The sequence below is a fragment of the Ictalurus furcatus genome, chromosome 6 (genome assembly GCF_023375685.1).
Source record: "Ictalurus furcatus strain D&B chromosome 6, Billie_1.0, whole genome shotgun sequence".
Taxonomy (NCBI): domain Eukaryota; kingdom Metazoa; phylum Chordata; class Actinopteri; order Siluriformes; family Ictaluridae; genus Ictalurus; species Ictalurus furcatus.
Window position 1 is genome coordinate 18,631,323 of NC_071260.1, and position 27,023 is coordinate 18,658,345.

A 27,023-nucleotide genomic window follows, 5' to 3' on the forward strand; every position below is an offset into this window, starting at 1 on the left:
CATGGCAGAAGGCAGTGACAGTGCTCAGGACAATTTCCAACCTTCCAAGAGGTTTTGTGACTGTAAGTCATTCTCTTCAAATGCTACTGAGCTTTAAAGTATGGTATGTTTTGTGTAGGAGTCCATACGGTGTGTCGTCACTGGCAGTGATTGTGGCGATGAGCTACAGCCAACGAGAGAACAAGGCATAGGATGAGGAAGGGAAAATCCGTGAAACTATCCCTTTGTGGCATTTCTTTAGCACCAATCATCGTGCAAACATCTCGCATCGCTTGTTTCTCTCCAACGTCCATCTTCAAATAAACAACTGTTTTGCGCATGGTTTTCACGTCATATATCCGTGTCACTTCTCGTGACAAAATGTAGTTTGGACACCAGATAGAGTCGTCGGGTGACAGAGTCGTTGTCAGATCGTTGAAAGTCGTGTAGTGTGAACTAGGCTTAAGTCATTTTCTTCAAATTCTATTGAAGTTAGAAACGTGTATACCAATGTCACATGTAACTTTAGAGACGGTGCCTTAATTTGCGAATATCGAACGCAAGCCAGTCTTTCCCCCTCACTTTTAAATCGCTTATGAATGCCAGTGCGGCTGTGCGCATTTCACTTTCACTTTCGAATTAGCGGCAATTCGAGGCAGCAATTGCATGAATTGTGGGTCTGTTATTATTCTTAATGAAAAACACAACAACAACAAAACAGTAAAGGACAAACTCGCTTATATATTAAACCAGATCTTCCACCATCGTCTTGTCAGTCAGCTCTCCTCACTCCTCCTGTCAGTCAGCTCGAATCACTCCTCCTGTCACTCGGCTCGCCTCACTCTTCCTGTCACTCGGCTCGCCTCACTCTTCCTGTCACTCGGCTCGCCTCACTCTTCCTGTCACTCGGCTCGCCTCACTCTCGTCACGTGATAAATGAAATCTGATTACTTCTGATCTGTGCTGTTACTCTGACTCATTCGGCTCATGCTGAATTGGGCTGATGCTGTTCGGTTTTTCATCGTAGCGTCTGTTTTCACGCTCGAAAAACAATGTTGCGTGCTGCACCTGCGTCAGACTCATGCTGGGGGTGTGTGGACAGCATTTACCGCTAGTTTTACAAATCACGATAATCGCGCACGGTTTTAATGATCATTAAATGTGACATGGTTAATACTAACCGTCAGGGAATTTTATCATAGTTTATCGTGAAACCGGTAACCATTTCCGTAGTGTCAAGCCAGAGCTAGCTTCTTTTCTTTGTTAAGCAGCTTTAATTGCTGTTCTCCTCCCCTCCCTCCCCTGCTGACTGTATAGCAGTGTTTCAGCGGCTGTCATTTCTTCCGCCTCCCCACGCCTGAGCGTCCTGACCAGTGTAATTGTTACCTTGTGTGCTGCCTCCTCTGTACACAATGGTTCTGTGTCGCAGGAGATGGGAAAATTATGTGCAACATTTGACAAGGTGTAATTGCTGGACCAGTTTAAACCCTGCTGCAAAGTTTTAGTGAAAGTGGTATTTTTAACTTCCAGGGTGGCAACAGCGTGTTTGTGTTAATGTGGGGCTCTGATCATGCTTTGCTAACACAAAGCCTGAAAAGTCATCACCGGGGAGGCAACGTGTCCCTGCTGCTCTTTGTGATTTCACCAAAGATTATTTATTTTTCAGTTGCTACTTTGTGTCATGCATGAGCCTGAGGTTGTAAATTGTTTCATAGGGAGAATGTGCGAATATATGCTTCTGCTGCATCACCATCAACGAATAGTTTATGCTGGATGTACTTTAAAGTGGGTGTCACCTTAGATTTTTAAGGTGAGAATCTATTTGGGTAATTCCACATATCATTTTGATAAGCTCAAAGCAGAACCGTCTGCCACTGTGATAGCATTGATTAAAGTCCAGACTTTCTGAATTCAGTATTCACCCAAAAACAAAAGCACTAGATCATATTTGCAACCTTTGTCTTTCTTTAGAGCAAGTGATTTCCTGGTTTCCTTATTTTCTCTATTGAGAATTCCCAGTGCTAGCTCCCAGTCAGACCCAAGGCCAGTAAACAGTGGTGTAAAAGCTTGGAGTGGCATTTGATATGCAGGCCATTAAGCTACGATTGGACTGTGGGTAATTGCTAACACAGAAAAAATGTTCTTTCAATTCCAATTTATGCCACAAAACCCCACAGGCCCAATATTGTAGATAGAAACATCAGCACTGTGCACAAAGGGATCCTATTTACAGGACTCGAGCCACTCAATAAGACTCTAAAAAGGCTTGGTCATTTTTTATTTATGCACTGCTGGCACTTGCATTCATTTGACGCCTGGGCAGATTGACACTGTCACATTGTGTTTGTTCATTCAGTTAATTGAATTGTATGATGTTGTACTGTATTGGACATTTTAGTATTTTCTTGTTAAATTTTACATAAAGTAAGCAGTGAATCAAGGCTAATAACTAAAATTTCCTAGTTATCTAACTCTAGGACGTCTTTTGTGAGGTTTGTCTAAGCTGTCTTCATGCGTGTATATCCATTATAAATAATTTGTTTTTGAGAGGGTCACGATTGACTATTAGATTCCATTAACAGGCGTATTTGGTCAAGTAGAAAGTACTGGGAAACACGAGGTTCTTCAATATAATCAAACCATAGTTTAAACATAATCATTTATACATAACATTTGAAATATTTCTATTAGTTGAAGAAAAAAAAGAATAGTTGAATAAATTGTAACCAGTGCCTATATTTAGTAGAGTATTAAGTGCAGCATTATTCATTTTTATATATATTTTTTGCTATAGAAAAATGTTTATCGTTCTGTAAACTCTTTGTGAATTCCCCTATTACTTTATGACTCTACATAAGGCATAAGTGTATTATTATAGTACTTACACTAATATTCTATTTTTATATTATTATACTATAAGAAATCAAATCCAGAGAAACGGCTATTACATAATAAGGGTTTGTATGATAATCGCCCATCTTAAACCGTATAATTGTATAATTAATTATTCACAGTCACATGTCTAGGCTTTGAATTAGCAAGAGTATGTGGATATGTTTCTGACCCTGTATAACCTGTATTATAGATGAGGGAGGTGAAAGCATTGTTATTGTGGACACTTACAATTAGGAACATGTATTTAACAGCACATATTGCCACGAATAACGCGGTACTAGAAAGATACAGCGTTCAACTTTTCCTGAGTTTATTCCAATCCAAACACAGATCAGACTCTGAGGTGAGTGCTGAAGTCAGAGACTTAATCAGTGTGTTACAGAAGTAGGAACAGGAAGCCACCTAGCTGCACGTATGCGTATGTGACGTATGCGGGAAGCAGCATTTCTATGAAGAATAGATATTAAATAGTGTCCACTTTCAGTAAACATACTTATACTAACAAACACTTAAATTGCCTAACCGTTCTATAAATATGTGAAAATTCCCCTGAATTTGCAAAGTTAAACCTTTGCAAATTCTTCCCTTAATTCAGTTCAGAGGTTGCAATAAAAGAGTATAGCTGAAAATCATCAAGGAGTTATGTTTACTGCAGCAGAGTGCCTGTCTTGGCACTAAGCACATCCTGAATGTGAGTGAGTGTGTGAGTGTGAGTGTGTGTGTGTGTGTGTGTGTAGTGCAGGCATGGCAGACGTGTGCCAGGGAGTGAGATAGTGAGGCTGGATATCCTCAGGGACAGGATGGAGGCCTGTTTTCTTCATTCACTTTCTGTACAGACTCCTGCTTTGTGCTCCCCCAAAACACAGCTGCTGCCCTCATTGGCGCCTCAGTCTATTGTGTACGTGTATCCACACACACACACACACACACACACAACCTTTTGTGTGTCAAGTGTCGCATAGGGAGATATGGAGTTACACTTTTGGTATCGTGTGTGTGTGTGTGTGGTGCATTGAGGTGTGGGTGTACTCTATGGCACAGTGAGGTTACTCAGTTCTGTCTGGCACAGAGCAGCTCTCCCTGTCAGTGTTTTGTGAAGAAAAGCTCTATTAATAGATTGCTGCTTGTCCTACTTGGCAACAGGAAAGGAACTAAAGACGAGGAAAGGGTCTATTGAGAGCAAAATAATTAAAAAAAAAAAAAGTAGCACAGAAATGGAGCATTAAAGTAGAGCATTAAAGTTTTTTTCCTTAAACCTGTTGAAAAAAGTATTGTCTTGGTGCTTTCAATGCACTTTCCATGCACAGAAATAACAAAAACAATAATAATAACAACATTCGTTCCTTCATCCGTGATTTCCTCTCCTTTAGCAAAAGCACTGAACGTTAAAACCAACATCTCATACAGTGTTTTCAATTCCCCTTCGCTCTTAACTGCTAAGCTGGGAAAAGAAAAAAGAGAGAAAAATGGAACAAAGCAGCATACAATCCTGCAGCTCTCGTGAATCCTCTCAGTCAGGCTAGTTCTTGGTGCTGAAATTGGATTAGGCAGATTGCCCGCCGATTGCATTGCACCTCTCATCCATCTGCTACACATCCCCTGACCTTTTTCACAAAGAAATGTTAGGCTTCTGGCCACCGACAGGGAATAATGGTCAGTTTTCCAGCGAGCCGCGTTAGTTTGTGGCTAAGCAAGCAAAATGCTCCAGGTAGATGTAACACTGAGGGAGCCATAGTGGTGATGTGTGGTTTGTGTTTACCGGTCCTTCTGCATCACTACTTTAATGTTTACTTCACGGAGCACATGAAACTCCTTATAAGGAAGCTAAAGTCATCTTAATTTGTTGCAGGAATTTGATTTTGAAACTGCACTACGTGAGGGGAAACATCTGATAGAAACTTAGCACGAAGGGTCTGTGTGAGTTTATTAAGAAGGACTTGCAGATTGACTTAAGCAGAATACACAATTAAAAGAGTAACGATTGAATATTCCATGCATTAAATATAAAACAATAAAATTAGAAAGAACTAGTTAAATAAATGTCAAATATACTAGCTTATAAATTATGTCATTTAAAGGAGGCATCATTTGTTCATTTATTTATTTATTTATTTATTTATTTATTTATTTAAATAATTTCTTACAGTTTCACTTACAATTTTAAGAGCCTGTCAGGTTGGGTAAAAAAGGCGACTCTGGCTGTTTTATTATGAATTTAAAAATGAAATCCTGTAGTCGGGAGAGATTTGGAGGTATGAATCATGTTTACGTTACTAAGAATCAGTATCTCGTTATTTTTGTTACTCAATATTACCCTAGTTAACATCGTAAATCACTGGAATGTTACAAGAGGTGCATGTACTGAAGAGTTCACAGGTGTTATTTGAGTCTCAAAGACTTTAACAACTATATAGTGTGTGTGTGTGTGTGTGTGTGTGTGTGCGCGTGCTCGCATCGGTGGACTGACTTTCTGTTTAAGTTGACACAGCTGTGGCACCAGGATGTCAGATCGAAGCCTGCCTCTCTGTTTGCAATCCCTTCAGAGAGCATATTTCCTCTGCTATAAATAGTTTCCCACCCCTATATGTCTGTGGATTGTTGTTTTTTCTTCTCTGTCTCTCTCTCTCTCTCTCTCTCTCTCTCTCTCTCTTCAATGTTCATGCTATATTTGTAGCTGAATGGACAGGAAGGAGCACGACTGCTTCCAGCTCTGCGGGTCTTGTTTATTGTTGGTAGGGACTGGGATAATGTGAAATGACAGTATAGCTCTACTACAGGCGACTGGCTGACACTGTGATCAAGGGGTCATCTCTGAATACACACACACACACACACACACACACACAAACACATACACAAGTAACCCTACCATGTAACACCAGAGCTTTTACATAGACACATGGTTATGCTCAACAAGGATCTGCTGCCTTAAACTTTATAGCTGTGTAATTTTGTAAACTGCACTCTGCCCTCTTAGGTCCTCTGTGTGTGATAGTATGTGTGTAGAAGTGTTTGTCTCCCTCAAGCTTTGCTTTGAGTAATGAACTTTCTTCATCATGTGCCGTTTGCCTCATGTCTCCGTTCTCGAGCGTAAAATTGTTGTTGGAACACACTTGACACTGGCGAGCCGTGGCCTCTATCCAGGGGCCGGCCAACACAATGTGACAACTTGATCCCATGTGATGGGCCTTCACTTTTAAGCCCTGCATCACTTAACCAATTTATTTTAATTTAGAAGACAACAAAACAACAACAACAAACAAAAAAAAAACAAGGACATACAGAGTTCTCATGAACTCAATGATCCCACCTCCTCACAGATCTGTTTTTGTGCACCACTTTGTCTCATATAATGTGCCTGTGGATTCTGGGAATAGATGAATGTCCTCATCCTGTTTTACATTCTCTCTGTAGACGAGTGTGAAGGAAGGCCTGCTCCTAAAACAGACCAGCTCTTTCCAGCGCTGGAAAAAAAGATACTTCAAACTCCGTGGCCGGACACTTTACTATGCCAAGGACGCCAAGGTGAGGTTATTGGCTGCTTTTACACTGTAGGTGCATCAATTTTAGATAATTCATTCCTGACACACATGGTGTTATTAGCACTTTTCCATCAGTTGGTGTGGTATGGCATGGGAATGGTAACAAATCCAAGATCTCTGTTCATTTGCTACATGAAATGGATTGTGCTGGATTTGGTAACCTTTCTTGCGAGGGTACAAAGAGTACCAGTCAGGTTGGAGCTAGTGCAGACTCGATCAAGCACAAGTAGGCACATTTGTCACACAAGCACCACTGCGAAGAAAAAGCATTTCTATTTTTTTGATCCTCTATTTATTTTTTTCTATGCGTTATCAATGTTTTCTGATAATAGTGCATGCAGAAGGCAATATTGCAAGACTGTGGATGCTGCTGAACTATTCAATCACATCAGCTTCCTTTCATTCCCTTTAAGACGTGAGTATGTGTAGTGCAGCACAGTGATGTTTATATACTGACATACTATTACATTTCACTAGTGCTTTTAGAGTTTAATGCTTGTATAATGTGGGAAATGATTATATCACGACCTCCAGAGAACTCCTTCTACAGTTACGGAGCAGAATCATGTGAGAGGAATAGGCCACAGGTTCTCGATCCTGTTATGGAGAGTTTGGAATTTAGTTTAGTAACCATTCCATGCCATACCATACTTTTCAGTGGAAAAGCAGAACACAAGTTAGGAAGTCCACTAGCCACCATTCTTTTCCCTGTGCTGAGCCATCTCTAAGGTAGAATTTGGTCTAGGGGAAGTAAACAGTGATGTGAGATTAGACAAAAGATTTTACAAGCTTGCACCATGTGTATATACCTCCACTGCTCTTAATGCCATGGTGTATATGTGTGTATGTGTATGTGTGTGCGTGTGTGTGATTGCCCTGTGGCAGACGGGTGGCGTGCTGGCCCGCTGGCAGTACCGGGTCTCACATAGCCGCGTGTGTTGGAGGGTTCTGTCCGTCTGCTGGTCCGGTGCTCGCCTCCCACCTCCCGCTCTGGGTGCCAGCGGATCGGAGGAAGGTTTGGTGGCGATTCGGGTTAGCAGCAGCTGCAGCAGGAGCCACATGACTGGCATTGGATATCCGTCTCTCTCCTCTCCTTATAGCTGAGATTACTGACTGCCATTCACTACATTCATTTGGCTGGCCCGTACACTCTGGCATCATTTAGAATGCCTGTTCTCCCCATTGTGCCTGAGCTGGGATGTGAGCTGTGCAATGGTTGAGAACATCATATCATCGCTGTCGTCATGTCCACATAAGCAATAGAAGAGAAGTGTTGTGGAGATTTGGGCCTTGTGTGTCACTGTTCTTTGTCTGAAAGGAGAGACTGTTTAAACTAATCTCGAATCTGCATCCACTCTGTGTGACGCCCCCAACACGAAGAGGCTAAAGACAGTCAGCCATTCAGTGTGTCCTCGCTGTCGCCACCATTTAAGTCATTCATACGGAAATATCAGCGTCCTGCATTGACCCACGTGTTAAGGATGGCATTCAAACACCGTCTCGTATTCTGAATATGAAAGAGAGGCTTTTCAAAACCACCATTTCAAAGGATTTGCAATTTAAAAAAAAACAGAAAACTTTTCTCCCTAACATAAATGTTCTGATTACACGTAGAAGGAGCCATGATTGTGTATGTGAAAGAGAGGAGAGTCCTAACAGTGACCTCACAGGCACAAATGAAGTTGCTGAGCATCTGGGAGGGCTCTGTTTGAGTTGGCATAACACCCTGCTCTCCAACAGATATTGCAGACCTAGTCCAGCCAGCCAACATTGCACCAGCATTCTCCCTACTAGATGCAAGCCAAGACTGCAGATCATATCATAAACAGGATGTCACACTGCTTACACTTCCCAAGTACACAGTCATCACTTAGTCAAATATCTGCCAGTCAGCACTTGAATGCAGATTAGGTACTGTAAAGTGATCTGGTCTTAATTGCAAGCCTTTGCTTTGACCTTTCCTGTGGTTCCTTGTTGTCTCGTGGAGATTTCTGAGCTGCTCTGAAGCATAATGTAGCATAGTAAATCACTGAAGGTTGTGTGAATGCCCATATGTCTCATGCTCGTTCTGTTCATTGCTTTCCTTCCGCCCTTCAAGCCTCCACCACTATTAGGAAGACTCCTGTGTATGAACTCACGCTGTAAAATCATGTACATACATGCCCATGAAGAGGATAAGAATAAAGCACATTAAGGACTTTGCTGCATTCACTCTGACAAGCTACAGCTTTCAGTGAATCCAGGTTGATTCAGCTATTAAGCTAGTTTTTACTTTTGAAACTGAAACATAAGCAGTCAAGCTGTCGCGGAGCAGTAAAACAACGTGCTTACTATTTCTCTGTACTATTCTCTACAGTCCCTTATCTTTGACGAGGTGGACCTCTCGGATGCCAGTGTTGCCGAATCAAGCACAAAGAATGTCAACAACAGTTTCACGGTAAGCAGCTGTTTCAGTGGATTGCATCAACACTGCAGGGGCATGTGCACTGTACACTGTACACTGAGGCTTGTCACTGATGCAGCATGCACACAGCAGGACTGGCTTTTCCGCGCTTAGCGTCCTTATTATTGCACGCAGTACTGCTTAAAACACTGTACTGCGTAGGTTTGTGGACACCTGAACAGTCACACCCATATATGCTTGGTACATCCCATTATATATTTAGTTATAATAACATCCAGTCTTCTGGGAAGGTTTTCCATTAAATTTTGGAGTGTGGCTATGGAGATTTACCCATTCAGCTACAAGAGCATTAGTGAAGTCAGGCACTTATGTCAATGCCAATGCAGTCCTAATATAAACAAAGGCGGGCACAGGGACATGTATTTTGGCTGTGTATTATGCAAAGATGACAGAGATTTAATTTAGATTCATACATTTAAAATTTATATCCTGAATGTACTTATTTCTGTAAAGCTGCTTCGTGACAATGTCCATTGTTAAAAGCGCTATACAAATACATTTGAATTGAATTGAATCGAATAGAAGTATGTTCGAATAGATGTCAGGCAAAAAGGCTTGACATGCAGTCCACATTCCAATTCATCCCAAAGGTATTCTGTGGGGTTGAAGGTCAGGGCTCTGCGCAGGCCACTCGAGCTCTTCCACACCAACCTTGGAAAACCATGTCTTCATGGAGCTCGCTTTGTGCAGAGGGACATTGTCATGCTGGAACATACTTGTGCTCCTAGCTCCAGTAAAGGGTAACTCTTAATGCTACAGCACACAAACACATTCTAGACGATTGTGTGCTTCAGACCTTGTGGCAACAGTTTGGAGAAGAACCACATATGGGTCTGATGCTCAGGCGTCCACATACTTTTGACCATATCGAGTATTACTGTCAGTAACATCTGCTGGTGTCAGTAATGTCATTGTTTTGTATGCTTGGTTTATCACAGTAGAAAAAAACAACAACTAGGAGATTTATTAAGGGCTTTAATTATATGACCTTGATACCATTGATAAGACCTAAAACCATTGTAGTAAATGTAACTTAACAAAATCTTTTCAATTAAACAAAATTGCCATCTATAAAGACAGAATAATAAAACAAACTCCTTATTATTTAAATATGCTGTATATGTTACAGAGCAAAACTTCATTGTATTAATGTTGCTTGATGTGAGTTGCTAGGTTAAAGAGCCAATCCTATTGCTTTCAGCTAGATCTTTTAGCTAGCTAGCATCATCTGGCTGCCTCTGTGTGTGAACTCCACTCTGATCTTTCTATCTGATTGCAGATATTATGGCGTAGCTATGCTTACTCAGAACACAGCGTACAGCTAACAAAGAAAGCTAGCTTGCTAATGTTAGATAGCTAGTTAACACATACAGGTTTGTTATAGGGAAAAGGTTTCTCTCTACTCTGGAACCTAAACAACCTCTTAAATAAAGCACTGGGAATTGTTTTCAGACAGCCCAGTTTCCTCGTATCCATTAGGACGCTTTCCCACGCATGAGTGTACGAGTGCGAACAAGCTCAAGAAGTTAGCTACGATCAAACCTTTGGAGGAGCAGCGAGTGAAGCCATGTCCTTCTAAAAATTGCCCTGCTCTTCAGGCATGGCTATAAAAAGACATGGCGAAAGACTAAGAAAGCTCCGAGCAGAATTAGGCGTTATTCGTAGTAGCAGTGCTGTTAGTGCTTCACTGAACATGTTTTGGATCACTTGGCTGACGGCATATTGTTTAACAGTGCCTTGGGTTAGTACAAGTGTGTGTGCAGCACATGCTCTGGGGAGGTTTGTGAGGTCTTGTTTTCAAAATATACGCCTCCTTCTGTGATTTCCTGTGTTGTCCTACTACATTCAGTTGATGGTAATAATAATCATTCAATCCAACTCGAGCCATTAAGATCTGGATGTATGTTTTCTCTCAAAGAGCCTGAAAACTGTAAAACACTAATGGTGTCTCAGTGTTGTGTAGGCTTTACAGCATTTCCTCTTTAATAATTTATGCTCATTTCCCTCAGGGCAAATATCCATTTTGCTATTATAGCATGGAGCTACAGTGGCTCTTAATTGCTCTTTCAGCTAAATGTTTTTTTTTAGTGCTCTCTTGATGAAAGATGATCTTCCAGGGTATACACATTCAGTTGTGCCTCTTTGAGGAGAGTTTTACTGCAGGCTCTTCTTTATTGTAGCTAGGCTTCCCCCCCGTTTCTAATAATAGCACAGCACTGAGTGTGCTACGGAGGGAGGGAAAGAGACGGATCAAGCTAGCATGGAGAAGCTGGGATCTATCTAAGGAACAAAAGGAAATCCTCAGAGTGTCGTCACCGAGCGAACGCCTCCGTGAGTGGAGGGTTGAAGCAAGACTAAGCGATAGATACGAGGAGAAATCGGAGGGGACGGAGCGAGGGAGAGGTGAAGAAATGATGGAAGGTGAATAGACAAACGAGTTCACTGTCTTCTGATTTTTAATGGCACTACTCGAACGTACGTTTCGGAACGGTGAAGGGCAAAAGCATTAATGTGTCCGTCTCTTTGCTAAAGAGGCTGTTGTCTCTTTAAGATACTCACTAAGGGTGGTCTGCAATATCCTCTGCGATTTTTTTTTCTTCTTCTTTCCCTGCATGTGTGTTCATTTCCTAGAGGACGCTAGAGCATATTTTCAAGGAGTCTAGGAGGGGTAGTGAGAATAAGGCATGGGGACATCGGGCATTGCCCGTCTGTACATAATGCGCATGCACACACACATGTGCAGGGTACAGGAGCTCAGACATCCTCAGAGGACACAGCGCTGCAGTCGGGAGAAGGCTGCTGGTGAGTGCATCGCTCTGAGATTTACACGCACGCACGCACGCACGCACACACACACACACAGGGAATCAGGGGAAAAGCGCTGCAGGACTGTGACAGTATGAACCTTGCATGTTTTTCTCAACAGACCAGTGTTAATGTTATTCTTCAGAATGGAAAATTGCCTTTAAAATGAATGCATGACCTCTGTCTGGTTTTTATCCTTAATGCAGAGTTTGTGTGTGTTTTGCATTATGTGTGTAAGTGTGTGCGCATGCTTTCCTGAGGGAGGCAGGGAGGGAGGGGGTTCTGAAATGAAGATGAAGACCAGAGTGTTGCACCTTAACGCACATTCCAGCAAGCACTTTTTTTTTGGCTCAGATTCTGACAAGACGCAGGATTCCATTATTCGATTTAAACTCGTGCGGCGCTACTGAGAGCTTTTAACTGATTGCGAAGAAATTGATCTGTTGCTTCCATTTGCAGCCTGTGTGCTCAAAATACAGAGTAATAGCAGGTTTGATCGTGAGATACGATGTACACTTTGAAAGGTGTCTGCAATCTGTAATGTGTATAGATGTGTACATAAGGTGAATGCACATTTGGAGGTTAATGACTTGAGCTCAGTCACGATTTGTCTCTTGGCTTTTAAATCTACAGCAATAGTCCCACTGCGGGTTACAGGGGTGCCCCGTTAGCACTCAGCTGTACAGCAGAGCATCATGATACAATAGATATTATTCTGTTCTTTTCCCTCTTGGAATGTTATAGGATCAAACTTCATTAGCTCTCCACTCCCTCCTGCTGCGTTTACTAATTCAGTAATTCATGACATTTAATAATAATAAGTATTTATTAGTCACATAACAGCACAGTGAATTTTTTTTGGTGCATTTCCCATGTGTGTTAGGAAGCTGGGGTCAGAGTGCAGGGTCAGCCATGATACTGTGCCCCTGGAGCAGAGAGGGTTAAGGGCCTTGCTCAAGGGCCCAACAGTGGAAGTGTGGCATTGCTGGGGCTTGAACCCCCGACCTTCAGATCAGTAACCCAGAGCCTTAACCTCCAAGCCACCACTGCCCCAAAGTTTTGGTAAGATAGGCCAAAAAACCAGCTAGAGAAAATCCCTGCTAACATGACAGGCGTTCAGAGAAGAATTAGTTTTGCCCAGAGGAAAAGCAGTCCTAATATAAACAAAGGCGGGCAGAGGGACGTGTATTGTGGCTGTGTATTATGCAAAGATGACGGAGATTTAATTTAGATTCATACATTTAAAATTTATATCCTGAATGTACTTATTTCTGTAAAGCTGCTTCGTGACAATGTCCATTGTTAAAAGCGCTATACAAATACATTTGAATTGAATTGAATCGAATAGATGTATGTTATACTTACAGCATAGATTATCATAGGGTTATTTAACCCTAAGTAATATAACAGTATCAATTTATTATATGTAACTGTAAATTATACTGCAAATTTTTACTATGACTGCGTAATGTTTGTTTTTATTTTTTAGTACTTTTTTTGCTTCAATTGTAGAGCAATATTAGTTTCACAAGGTCTGGTATGGCATAAAATAGAGCAACAGGTCGACAAGAAACAAGTCCCCAACCTCTTGTTTTTGTTACAGTATTATTTCAATAAAGCAGATATTCCCATATTATATTATTATAGTGATGATATAAAATATATCATTACACATTTTGCAGTGGCACCATGTATTAAGACTTGAGATATTTAGGAAGCACTGTGCTACACTGAAATATATGTCTGTTTCACTTTCTTAGTGTGAAATATTATAACATAATACTTTCCTAATGTGAAATTTCCTAATGAAATTGGAACATCAGATAGATAAATTGTATCAGTAGTGCCTTTTAATGTAATGAGTTGCTTGGGCCTACTTTACAGTAACCTGCTGCCTTTTATCAGCTTAATCAATGACTATGTTTACATGGATGGCAATAATCAAATTATTGACCTTATTCTGAATTATACTAATGCACGTCGATAACATGACTAAAACAGGAATACTCCACCCGTCTTAATTCGATTTGTGTTTACATTGAGTATGACTGTAGTCGGATTAAGGTCATCAATAATCACTGTTTACATGGTAGTTTCTTAATCAGAGTATCGTCTTAATCGGGTTAATATCGGATTATTGTTGTCCATGTAAACGTACTGAGTGAGGTGTGTAGTGTTCATTACCGTGTAAAGGCATAATTAAAAACACATTTTTATTTGATCATTTATTGCTGAGTAAATCTATTGTTTCTTTTTTAAAATAAACAAATCATGTTTCCAAGCAGCGGAAACAGACGGATCTTTCAGACTGAGACGATTACTATCAAATTGAATCGAAACAGAAGTGGCCAGTAACTGTAATCATATTTAAAAGATTTTGTAACTGATATGAGCAAAGCACCATTGTTACTTAGCACCCTCTGTGCTTTGCCTGTGCTCATCCACACAAACAAATCTTGGTTTTACTTCGGATTTAATAGCACCCTCTTGTGGAAAATCTTCCACTTTCAGAGTGTGTGAGTGAGTGTGCGAGTTGGTGCTGTACATCTAAATACATGGTGAAGGGTAGTGGGATAGTGGGATTTTGTTCATTATAGTAATCTTAAAAAAGTAAAAACAAAAAATATGCATACATTCAAATCTATAGGATGTTAGGTATGAGCGCCAAAGTTATGTAACTACTAATGTACATTTATTATTATTTTTTTTATTATATTGCTTATATAATGGATATAAAATGTCTACACAGCCCTGTTACAATGGCAGGTTTTTGTGAAGTAAAATAATGAAACTAAGATCAATCATGTCAGAACTTTTCCCACCTTTAATGTGAAATTGTAAAGTATAGAAATAAAGTGAAAAACAATCAGAAACCTTTTAAGAAAAAATAAATAAATAAATAAAAAACTTACAATAACCTAGTTGCATAAGTGTGTACACCCCTAAACTAATACTTTTTGAAGCACCTTTTGATTTTATTACACCACTCAGTCATTTTGGGTAAGAGTATATCAGCGTGGCACATCTTGACTTGGCAATATTTTCCCACTCTTTCTAGCAAAAACATTCTAGATCCATCAAGTTGTAAGAGCATCTCCTGTGCACAACCTGCTTCAGGTCACCCCACAGATTTTTAGTTAGATTCAGGTCTGGGCTCTGGCTAGGCCATTCAAAAACACTGATCTTCTTTTGGTCAAGACATTCGTTTGTTGATTTGGATATATGCTTTTGGTCATTGTCATGCTAAATGGTGTAATGCCCTAAATGGTGTGATGCTGCCACTGCCATGCTGCACAGTGGGTATGGTGTTCTTATGTTGATGTGCTTTTTCCCCTCCAAATATACCTTTTTGAACGATTATTCCTTTTGGAATTAATCTCATCAGACCATAAGAGATTTTGCCACATGGTTTGGGGTAATTTAGTTGGGCTTGGATGCTTTTTTAGCCCAGACATGTGAAGAATAGGAGAGATTGTTGTCACATGCAGAGAGTAATCAGTACTTGTCAGATATTCCTTCAGAACCTTTAATGTTTCTGTAGGTCTCTTGGCAGCCTCCCTGGTAGGTTTTTGTCTTGTCCTTTTGTAAATGTTGGAGGGACATCCTGTTCTTGATAATGTAACTGATGTGCTCCGTTTTCTCCACTTCATGGTGTTCCATGGTACATCTAATGTTTTAGAAACCTTTTGTCCCCCTCTCCTGATCGATTCCTTTCAACAGTGAGACCCTGTGCAGTCATTGTAAGCTCTTTGCAGATCATGGCTTCAGCGGTCAGATGAAACCAAGAAGATGTCAAGAAAATCCTTTAGAAACCGCTGATCTTTATTTGAGGTTAATCAGAATAATTTCATTGATGATGGCTGTATGATAATTACTTTTGAACATGAGATAGATGAGACTGGTTCATTCAGAACACACCCACACCCCAATTATAAAAGGGTGTGCACACTTATGCGACCAGGTTATTGTAACTTTTTTATTTTTCCTATTTTTCCCTAAAATGTTTCGGATTGATTTTTTTTACTTAAATTTTATACGTTGTAATTTCACAAAGGTGGGTCTGAACGGGTCAGAAAAGTTCTGACATAATTTATCTTGGTTTGATTTTTTTCATCACAAAAACTTGCCATTTTAACAGGGGTGTGTAGACTTTTTATATCCATAGTATGCAACTGTTCGTTGTTTAGCTGAGCAGTCCATCACTACAATAAGTCTAACATTACGGTATAAATAGCCTGTACACTACCAGTCAGAAATTTGACTAAACTTGCTAGAAGGTGTGTGTGTTTTCATCTAAGTTGTTTTTTAATCATTAGAAAGAAAATGAAATCATAATAATGTGTATGACAATTAATTATTAGCCAAAATCTCACAATTGTCACAGGCCTACACCTGCTATAGTTTAATGTGGTATTGATGTTGCCATAATGCTGCTACCGTGACAACATTAGTCTAGGACCAGAGCTTTTAAAGAGACTTTTAGAGGAAGGAGGATGGCTTTGATTTGATGCTTTGGGATTTGAGTATGCTTGTGTAATGGGAAGATGAATGTCTAATGTGACTGCCTGGACTGAAAATTGATAGGAATGTTTTAGCAAAAGAGTATGCAATGACTTTTGACTGTAATGGAAGGACAATCCCTCAAATCCTTTGGAAAAAATTCTAGTAAGCATGTTAAAATATCATATGACATTTATGAAAGTTTTGTTAAACTGTTTCTAATAGCTGCAGCATACAGTAGCTCTGGCTGCAGGCTGTGTTGTGGAGGATTGCAGTATCTATGGAGAGTATATAAATAAACATTATTGTAGGTGTGTGGGCTTCTACTAACCTCCTCCACACGCCTGGTGTTAAACTGCACCTAACATCGCCGCTCTCCCACTGTTAATACCAGTGTATTATAGACTTCTTGTCATTTACAAGGCAGTAAAGAGAAACTGATCTCATCCACAGCAGACATGCTTGCACACTTGCACTGGTTTGCATTTACAAAGGAGGCTTTTCACATTCCGATGTCTTGCTAGCAGCCCATCAAAGAGCCGGTCAAAGGCTCACTGGATATTAGCCAAAAGAACATTTGCTGAAAAATCTCCCACTTACTGACGGGCTGTTATATAACAACGTTCCTGCAGTTCTGCTACTTATAATAACAAGACATGAAACAGGAGAGCAAGCCGTCGTAGTCTATTAGATTAGTTTTACACGGTGGGGTCAGTAAGTCAGAACACCGTTTGTAATAATCCAGCCGAAGTTTAAAAAAGTGGGTTATTTTGCCTAGCCTAAGATCTCTTAACAGAAGAACGAACAACAGTTGTGGAACCTCAACATCCAAGCAATCAGGAGAAAGAAAGCTCTCACTTTTTCTCTAGAAGATTAAACAGCATGTGATTTGCCGGTATGGTTGGATTTGTTTCAATTTTGAGTTTCAACAGCAGCTAATTTCTAAAACACATGGTTCAGTTTCTATACTACTTTAGTATTATTTTTGTTTCATAACTTAATATATCCTGTAAAAAAAAAAATATATCAGGTTGGCACACCAGAGTGTTTTCCACACTGCGCCCAGTGTTCCTGGTATGACGAGGCAATAAGGACAATGAGTAATTTCCACAATTGAATTTGCTTTATAATTGAAGAGCTACATCATGGCTGTCTGCCTTGTCGTCTTGTCCAAGTTCAGCGCTTCTGGTTTTTGGGGTTTTTTTCAGTCTAAAAACTCAAGTACATTATAATCTATGGGATTGGAGAACAGATTGTAATGAGTTGTGGGGAGATGTGAGTCCAGTGAGCACATGTCTAGAAGCACTACACACACCACAGTAGCAAAGAAGCAGTAAGGGAAAAAAAAAAGAGCCATAGAGTTTGCATCACCTGAACAGCCATGAAAACAGGAAGCCATGCCAGCGGGTTTGTACTGACTCTCATGTAATCATGCTGGAGTGTGACTCTGTCGTAGGCTTTTTAAAAAATTTTTTTTAGACTTTCTGTCTTTGCATTTCTCTGATTCTGACATATCTTCCTCTTCTCCTGTGCGCTGTTCTTGCCTGCCATCACCTTCGCTTCTGTAGAGTTCAGATTGTTCCATTTCACTCTGCCTCCTTCACACTTCCTGTGTAATCCAGCTCATGAGTCGCAGACAAATCTGTCATGGTGATGTGAAATTTTCTGTGCAAGACGGAATTTGTTTATTTGCATTATGCAGTAGAGGTTTAGTGGTTCGCACGTTCGGCTCACACCGCCAGGGTTGGGGGTTCGATTCCCGCCGCTGCCCTGCGTGTGCGGCGTTTGCATGTTCTCCCCGTGCTGCAGGGGTTTCTTCTGGGTACTCCGGTTTCCTCCCCCAGTCCAAAGACATGCATGGTAGGCTGATTGGGATCTCCAAAGTGTCCGTAGTGTGTAAATGTGTATGTGATTGTGCCCTGCAATGGATTGACACCCTATCCAGGGTGTACCCTGCCTTGTGCCCCATGCAACCTGGGTTAGGCTACAGGTCCCCCTGTAGGAAAAGTGGTATAGAAAATGGATGGATGGATGGATGGATGCATTATGCAGTAGTTTTTGGGAGAGTTAGGGAACTGCACAGGTCTTGCTCGGTGATGCAAAGTAATTTTAGGTGATTTATTCTATCACTGTGCCTCAGAAAAATTCCATACTGGGCTTTTGAACAAACCTCTTATTGCTGTTATAAACATGTTCATTCAGCTTTTTTCAGAAGGATCGACCTCCATTTTTATTCCAGTGCTATTTTTATTATAGTCAGTGTACAAAGGATAATCCTTAAACTAATGTGCTAATTAGTTCTATACACAAGGGTGTTTTGATTCAAGAATGAGGGGTTCTAGGAGCGCTCTTTACGGTATATTGACAAAGGTGATGTGTGCAAAACTTAAAACAGTACCTCCTCCAACTTCTCCTCCTCCTCACTTTTACACAGATCCTATGTTGCCAGGTAAAAAACGTTAACAACGAAATCCTTTGCTTTGTCACTCTGCTCCTCGCCTGTAATCGTAAAGTAGTAATGTACATTGATATATTATTAATAGATAATGAGAGTATTTAAAGCACAGGGCATGTCTACTCATGGATCGCTAGTGCACCGACTACCTCTGTTATGAAACAGGCTTTTAGCATTTTCTGAGGCGCTCTGCCTGTCAGCCTGGATCTCGCTCATGCTGGGCTAGCAGGGCAGGAGAGGAGAGCAGGGGAGGGGGAGGACAAGGAGGGAGGTAGGGGGTCATCTTGACTCTTATCTTTAAGAAGCGGAGACTCAGCCTCAGCTTTACTCTGAGCTGAGACAGGCAGCCAGCCAGATAGACAGGAGACATTTATCTCCCTACATCTTCCCCCCTCCCTCTCTCTCTCTCTCGCTCTCTCTCTCTCTCTCTCTCTCTCTCTCTCTCTTGCGCTCTCCTTGCAGGTAATTACTCCGTTTCGAAGGCTCATCCTCTGTGCGGAGAACAGAAAAGAGATGGAGGACTGGATCAGTTCTTTGAAATCGGTTCAGTCTAGAGAGCATTACGAGGTAAGGCACTCATCTCCTTTTAGTGTGAATATGTATAGTGGGTTTTGTCATCTGTCCGACTTGATCCTGATCTCATTGGAGTCTTGAACTTGGAGACAGACAGAGCTTTCTTTCACTGGTGGAATATGTGTCGCTGTGCATGTAAGATGTGAGATTTGTTTTGCATCGCTGAGGGCTGCTTTTACATGCAGTTTTTCTAGCTGTTAATTCCGATTTTAATGAACCTGCCAGACAATCGTCACTCTCTCTGTACATGGAATATACCAAAGTCCCGGAGATTCTGCTGCATGCTTTTCAATGCTATTCTCTTGGATTTTCTCTTTCCGTTACTCCTGAAAAGATTTGATTCATTATTAAGTTCTATGAATATTTGACACTATTTTTTTTTTTTTTTTACAAAAACAAGCTGAAGGAATATTTTACAAAAAAAGTGTACACTGATGTACATTTCTCCAAATTTGAATTAGAATGATGTGAATTTTTGCAGCCTGTTGACAGATAATACTATGTAGTTATATTAAGTATATACTGCTTCGAAATAAGAAGGAAGGGGAGATTACATAAGCCCTAATTCTCTGCAATACCACACCCTGAGCCCGTGTTCCTCTGTCAGCACCCACACATCTGCCATGTGGGGCACAATCCATTCCTTCATTCTTTCTGATGAATAAATCACGTCAGAAATCAGTGGTGACCTTAAATAAGACTCAAACTGTAGAAAAAAACTTCATCAGTGTAAAATTATAATAGCACAACTGGCACAAGAGTGGAATGTGTGGTGTTAATGTATGGTACTGTGCTGTATACAGGGGATTCTGATGGTAGTGTGTGTGTGTGTGTGTGTGTGTGTGTGTGTTCCAGCATGCTGCTTGCATTTGCTGGAATATACCAGCAAAATATATTTTCTTAACTAGAAAAAAAGCTGTATGTAACGTGTATTTGCTTTCAAGTACCTGTAAAAAAAAAAGTCTTATCCTGGTTCTGCCACTTTGTTTTCAACTTCTTCTTCTTTGCTAGACGGCACAGTTTAATGTGGAACATTTCTCAGGGATGCACAACTGGTATGCCTGCTCCCATGCTCGCCCCACCTTCTGCAACGTCTGCCGTGACAGCCTCTCAGGGGTGACTTCTCATGGCCTCTCCTGTGAAGGTAAGTGCCCACTTCCTCTGTCTTCATTTTCCACTTTACGTGCGTAATCTCTCTCAGCCCTGTATATACTAATCCCTCTTTAATTATAGATGCCATGTTTTGTTGATGCCTCCCATTTGCTTATTTCGTGCTCACCGTCCCTCCTGAGAATTTTTTTTGTATCGGTGCTTATCTGCACTTGCAGATCCACAAATGATCTTGCACAGAGAGAGAAAGAGATCATGAGCACGACAGCACTCCTCCAGTGTAGTGAAGATGAGTGATCATTAACACTGTGTGTATGGGTGTGCGTGTGTGTGTGTGGGTGTGTGTGTGTGTGTGTGTGTGTGTGATTTCGATACGTGATTAAGTATCTCCGATAAGGGCCTGCTAGGTTAAAATATTCCCCCTAAAAATATTCCCTTGAGTATCATGCATGTTAATGTGCTGAAATCATGTGGAAAGATAGTGCTAATTAGGCTCGGAGACATACAGATGGTGCTCATTAAACACCTCTGCACGTCATTGGATCTTGCGAAACCAGGAAGTAAAAATAGCTTCACACTAACACTTTGTGACCAATAATCAGCTTGGTTTAATTTTGAGCAGGAGTCTATTTTTTCCCCCCTTGTCATCTGCAAAGTTATTGCTGCAGTGATTTGATATTGCGTAAAAGATAGTTAAACATTAAACATTAATTCCAATAGCAGACCGGTTATTACGGGGAATTTACAAGGTTTCCACGGCTGGCGAATGCAGCATTATGAATTATTTTCCGTCGTCATCTCCGTGTTTGTGGAAGAAATAAAACGCGTTTCAGTAAATGTTATCATTTTATCCTGCCGTTTATACGCAGTTTGTGAAAGCTCATGAAGTGGCTTTGCTCATCTCTGTGAGCTCTTTTGAATGAGAAAGATGGAGGTTGTGTTGTGATAATTAAGGGAAACTTTGGAATGTTGTTGCCTTTGTAAGAAAACTCGAAGAGGACGTTGAAGCTCTCAATGAAGAATAACTTTATTCCAGCATGGCAGTAATAAAGTACATGAAGCACTTCGGGTTCGTCGGAGTCAACGCGAACTCCCGAACAATATCAGCACAGTTGTTTTATACTGTGTTTCAAACCAAGTTTTCTGTATGTAATGTAAATAAAGTTTCATTCTAAATGTCAATTAAGCATAGCATTTGATGTGATCGCTTTCCATTCTCACAGTACAGATGTTGTTACAGGTGTGACCCCAAATGCTGAGGTGGTAGGGTTATCGAAACAGATGTCTTTCTGAATGCTAATTACGGTCACGTAGCCCTTTGTTCAGGGATGGTTCTTGATGTCCCACTGCCGCTCCTATACTAGAACTGTGTGAATGTCACTTTAGTTGGTATTATACATGTATTGCCGAGACTGAGATAAATTGTCCCTTTGATAATTCGGCCTTTTTGTGGAACAAGCTTATCCTAACACAGTTCGGGGTGGAATCTGCTGAGAGGCAGTCTGTAATGAAAGCAGCAGCCAGAGCTCTTTTAGTCTCTATATGTTACAATGAGCAGATGATCTTATTTGGTTTCTTATCTTATCCTGGTTAGTAGAACCACAACCAAGAGCTGTCTGAAGGAACCTGTAGTTCACGCTGGGTTCTTGTGGCAGTACTGGTTTCCTTTTTTTTGCTTCCCAAACCTGTATGTATTTGCCTTGTTACTCAGTCATGGTTCTTTAGGTTTTTTTTTAATGCATTCTCTGCCGTGGTTGGTGTATAGGACTTTTGCTGTAGTATCAGAACTTTCTGCATTCCTCTTCATTTTTGTAGCAAAATATTTTTCTTGAATTTTCTAGAGTTTTCCTTTTTGGATATTATACCAATACCAGAGCTCTGGGTATCTGCTAGTCGTACAAGCCAGATTACTATTTGCTGGTATGTTTTGTCAATAATCCTGGCCAAGAACCACAGAAAGATGCAATTTAACTGACCTGGCAGATGACTAACCACAGAGCTTTTCCCATAGTCCATCAGCAAACACTTGAAGTTATCTCATTTTTCTCACCACTTTAATTCTGTGAACTTTTTTAAAGTCAACGAGTATATCTTGCTCTTAAAACTTCATTCTGTTGTGGTGTTCAAAAGTTTGTTTTCCCACAGAAAAGCAGTGTATGAAAGTGCATACTCATATATGGAAGAGTGTATAGATTGAAGTGCAGACAGCCAATCAGATTGCAACTGTCATGATCCTGAAGCTAATGGCCAGAAAAGTGTATGAAAGATATCCAATCCGAATGTTTGAGGCTGAGACTAGGTATCAGCTGACAACCGATACTCATCCAATACTGTCATCCTTTTAGTTACTGAGTCTATAAACTTTAAAGCCAACTCAATGCAAAACTTTTGTTGTAAAGCTATGCTTAATATTAAAGACGCAATAAGACAAGTTGTGGCCTGTGTTGACATTCATGTCATGTCAGTTAACACATTTACTGTATAAAATTCACATACATCAAACCCAATCTAATACAGAACCAGTGTTTCAGCTCAGCATCAGCCCCAATACTGCTGCTCAGTGTAGGACTGGTACACCCCTAGTATCTTTTTATGACTTTTTGTGTAAGTCTTGGACATACTTCCAGTTCATTCAGATGGAGCATTCAGAAATTTAAGTGTTGTGTCCTTGATCGTGACCTAAAGAAGTAAGAGCGATGAAGAGCTGTCGAAGCCAGCTCAGAAAGGCAAATGTCTAGAGTGGCTGCAGAGTCTGCGAGTTTGCGGCGATCACCGCTGCTTATATTTCTCTTCAAGTTCCTGCACCAGCAAATCAATAAGGATTGATGTGCGACATGGGCCCCAACAAAAGAGGCATACTCGATATTTCTCGCTGTCTAATTTGACAGAGACATCCTGTCCATTAACTTCACGTCGTATACAGTCTCATGATCACTCAACATTAGCAAGTGTTCCGCAAATGGTTTGCTAACAGCTCCAAGAATGACATTAGCCTTATTGATTAGAGTCTTGTTTTCGGAGCCATGGAGAATGTTTGGGGAGAGGATCAGCTCAGATTGCAGCTGAAGTGTAGAGCTATAAGGGAGATGAGACATTTGCTTATTGCTAATGTGGCTTTGGTAAGAGAGGGCTTTCCGAGACTTCACATCAGACACTTGGTAGATGTGCCTCCTCATTTATTATTGAGAGAGAGTGAAGCAGAGAGTGGAAGCTCTAGGTCCATGCAGCATGTTCGAAATGCTGTGCCCAGTTTTCTGCAAACACTTCTGCAAAGTTCTCTGGTCTTGCCGCATGCAGTAAGGAAATGACCAGAAGCACTCTGTTTGTGATGGTGTCATGAAAGGAGAAGGGAAAGGTTACCCCACCACTGTGATTATCAGCATCACTACAAATCTGACTAATCTAACCAATGGTATATGGCACAATAGAGGAGAAATCTGATCCGACAAAAAATAGGAAGATTTCACTGAACTTGCATGTCGCCTACAGCGTGGGTGTATGGTTTCTGGATCCATACTTTTTTAGTATGATTCAGGCATTGTGCTTTGTGAGCCAGACTTTAAAACAGAGACCGCAGACCAGCGGGAGATTAGTGGCTGTGCAGCCTTGCAGTCTACTGGTTAGTAATCAGTATAGATATCTACAGTGACTAGGAGGTGTTTTGGAAAAAAAAAAAGGGCTTACTGTTCACTTTGTGTGCATTGGCTGAAGCAGGAAAATTGTTGTTAAAAGATTGCATCAATCAATCAGCCACTTATTTTGTAATGTGGACCCAGCCAGATGAACGTTTTTAATCTGATTAAACCTGCAATGCAGGAAATCAGTTGCCAGCCATTAGCTTATTGCTCCTCACCCACACAAGTGGCGTGGGCAGTGGAACAGAGTGTGCAGATGTGTGCGAGTGCATGTATGGAAGTTGATCTGCTGACTCAGTTTACTCTTATGGGGCAATATTCAGAGTTGGCAATTTAAGTTAAAAAAATAAGGTTCGAAGTTCAAGATTAAGTCAGCAACTTCAGTTTAAAAGGCAGTATTTAAACGGTAACATATTGTTCAAGTCCTTATTTATATCTTCTGGGTGGTCCATTCAAATGATTAAAATTACCCACAGGCAGTTCGTGCCAATAAGATTTTTGGCAGTATGTTGGGTGATGATAAAGCAATTTTCCTCTTACGGCTTGATACGCTAAGCTGTTTACGCCCATTTAAAGGCACAAATCAAGCCTAAATCTGCAAATTAAGCCTCATGTTCTGTACATGTCAACACGCAAAGTGCATTTCTCATCATACGTATGCATTCTATGAGGGAGAATTGTATTGAGGGTGAATTCTGCACAAAAACAGGCTGGAAAATGGGAATTGTAACTGATTTCATATTCCTTTTAATGTAATAAACGTGATGGCGGCCAGTTTTCCATGTGATTTTGTCCACCTCCCAGAACCAGTTGTTTTTATTTATGACGAAATGTGTAGTAACAAAAGAGTATTGTAGGATGTTGGTGAAAGAACTACAGTGTATTCAGGCAAGTCATGCAGATCCGCCAGCCCTGGTAAAAGGACATGCCTCAGGAACACATAGAGAACATCAGTTTTTTCAAATCTAAGAGGTTTAACACATTAAATACACCATTTTTGTGACCGTCAACCCCAAGAAACAAGGAATACACTTTAACTTCACACATTTACACAGCTATCTTTTCATTACAAATAATTAGTAATAAAATGGCATAGTAGCCATGTGAATGCTCTTCATGCAATTTTCTGTTTTGTTTTTTTACCTTTATTGTAATTTAATACAAACTTCCTTTATTACCACATTATCTTTGTTACTGAACTGCACTGACCTGACATACAGTATGTGGACCTTACCTGAAATTGATTTTCATTCAGTTTGGGCCATTCTCATCTATGCATTATTAGGATTTGGTTATTGGTTATTCTCATTCATTAAAGTCTTTGAAAAGACTTTACAGAAAGACTGAATTGCACTACCACAGTGAAACTGCAGGCTTTCTGCCAAAGGGACTCATAATTGTTTATCTTCTTTCTTTGCAGTATGTAAATTTAAAGCTCACAAAAGGTGTGCCGTCAGGGCCACTAACAACTGTAAATGGACCACGCTGGCATCTATTGGGAGAGACATCATTGAGGATGAGGATGGGGTGAGTGTCATCTGAAGGCTTGAAGTCATGCCTTTTTTCACATGCCTAGTCTAGCTAGAAAACTCAGAACGCCAGAAGAAGAGGAAATACAGTTGTATGAAGAATATATGCAGCGGGAGTAAATGCACAAAAAACAGCAAGAAGGAGAGGGAGATCATTGAATTATGAAGGAAGTGAGCAGTGGCCTTAACATCAGAAGCTCAGAAAAGCCAGGAGAGATACAACAGTACTGGAAACATAGTCGGAGGAAAGCAACATTAATCCACCTAATATAACAAAATATTTGTTTCCGTTCCATAGATTGCAATGCCGCATCAGTGGCTTGAGGGCAACCTTCCAGTCAGTGCCAAGTGTGCTGTGTGTGACAAAACGTGCGGTAGCGTGCTGCGCTTGCAAGACTGGCGCTGTCTATGGTGCAAAGCTATGGTAAGGTCTTAATATTCTTAAAATGACGATGAAACTGCAAATGTATGGTTTCAGTTTATAGCAAGCGTCTTGAATCGTATTTACAAAAGGCCAGTGTGGCTGTAGGGAGCCACACCTGATTTCACTTTTTTAATCAGTTCACCTTAGTCTTCAATCAATGATCAAGTGTGCCTCCAATCTGGCTGTAATGAAAGCCTGCAGCCACACCAGCCCTTTGCAGATAAGATTGAAGACCCCGGTTTAAAGCATTAAAGTTGGCGGGACACAGAATTGTTCTTTATTAGTTGATTGAGCCTTCTGAGCATATGGAAAAAGGATAGTGAGGATAGTGTTCCTGAAACTCAGAATGTGTTTCTGCTTTAACAGGTACACACAGCCTGTATGGACCTCTACCCTCGTAAGTGTCCTCTGGGCCAGTGCAAAGTGTCCATCATCCCTCCTACTGCCCTCAACAGTATTGACTCTGACGGTAAGCCTCTTAATGATGATTCTGTGTCATACCCAAAGTTTTCTTTCTCACTTCTACAATTTCAAGACTTTTTGTCCAGCTCTCGAATACAGATCAGTTTATTGTTTAATGTATTTTGAATGACAGTGAGGATAAATAAATGATATTCATCAAGGTCATCTCAGTCTTCTTCCTGGTTTCTGGAGGTCTGATTGACAGTAATTGCAGAAGACTGCGCATTGATGGACTCTGATTGAGTATGCTTGTGCATTTGTGTGTGTTTTGTTGGAGTAGATGGAGCTCATTTGGTTTCCCTGTAACAGCAGAAAGAATAATACCTCTTTCCTTGGCCTTCTGACCTGTTGTGATTAGATCAGGGATGTGGAGGATGTGTTCTCTCGGTCATCTAAGACACAGTGTGTTGTGATATCCCTTTACATTGTTTCCATTCTCTCCTCAAGCGAGTGGCCTCGTGCCCATGCCACATGGAAAGGCAGTTCTCCTGCAAGCAAACTGTCTTCTGTGTATGTAAACATAATAGCCTGTGATAGGCCATGAGCTCGGCAAATTCAAGATGAAAGCAAACAGTAGATTTTCCCCTTGTCGCTCTTTCTTTTTCCCTCTCCCGCTCCTTGATGCATCACTAACCTGATGCGGAGGCTTC

At 40.7% G+C, this 27,023-nt stretch overlaps 1 protein-coding gene across 8 annotated transcripts in view; it reads left to right on the top strand.

Annotated features, from left to right (window-relative positions):
- dgkh (diacylglycerol kinase, eta) overlaps positions 1 to 27,023 on the top strand; it is a 65,763-nt gene that overhangs the window by 13,091 nt on the left and 25,649 nt on the right. For 4 of the 8 annotated variants that reach the window (XR_008386127.1, XM_053626888.1, XM_053626890.1 and 1 more), the window contains 7 exons: positions 6,289 to 6,399; positions 8,773 to 8,853; positions 19,103 to 19,207; positions 20,225 to 20,357; positions 25,379 to 25,485; positions 25,786 to 25,911; positions 26,278 to 26,380. Coding sequence is in view for 7 of the 8 variants with exons in the window: in XM_053626888.1 (XP_053482863.1) it covers positions 6,289 to 6,399; positions 8,773 to 8,853; positions 19,103 to 19,207; positions 20,225 to 20,357; positions 25,379 to 25,485; positions 25,786 to 25,911; positions 26,278 to 26,380 (766 nt within the window). In the remaining variant the exon portion in view is untranslated. The other 4 variants (XM_053626894.1, XM_053626891.1, XM_053626892.1 and 1 more) reach the window with 4 other exon arrangements.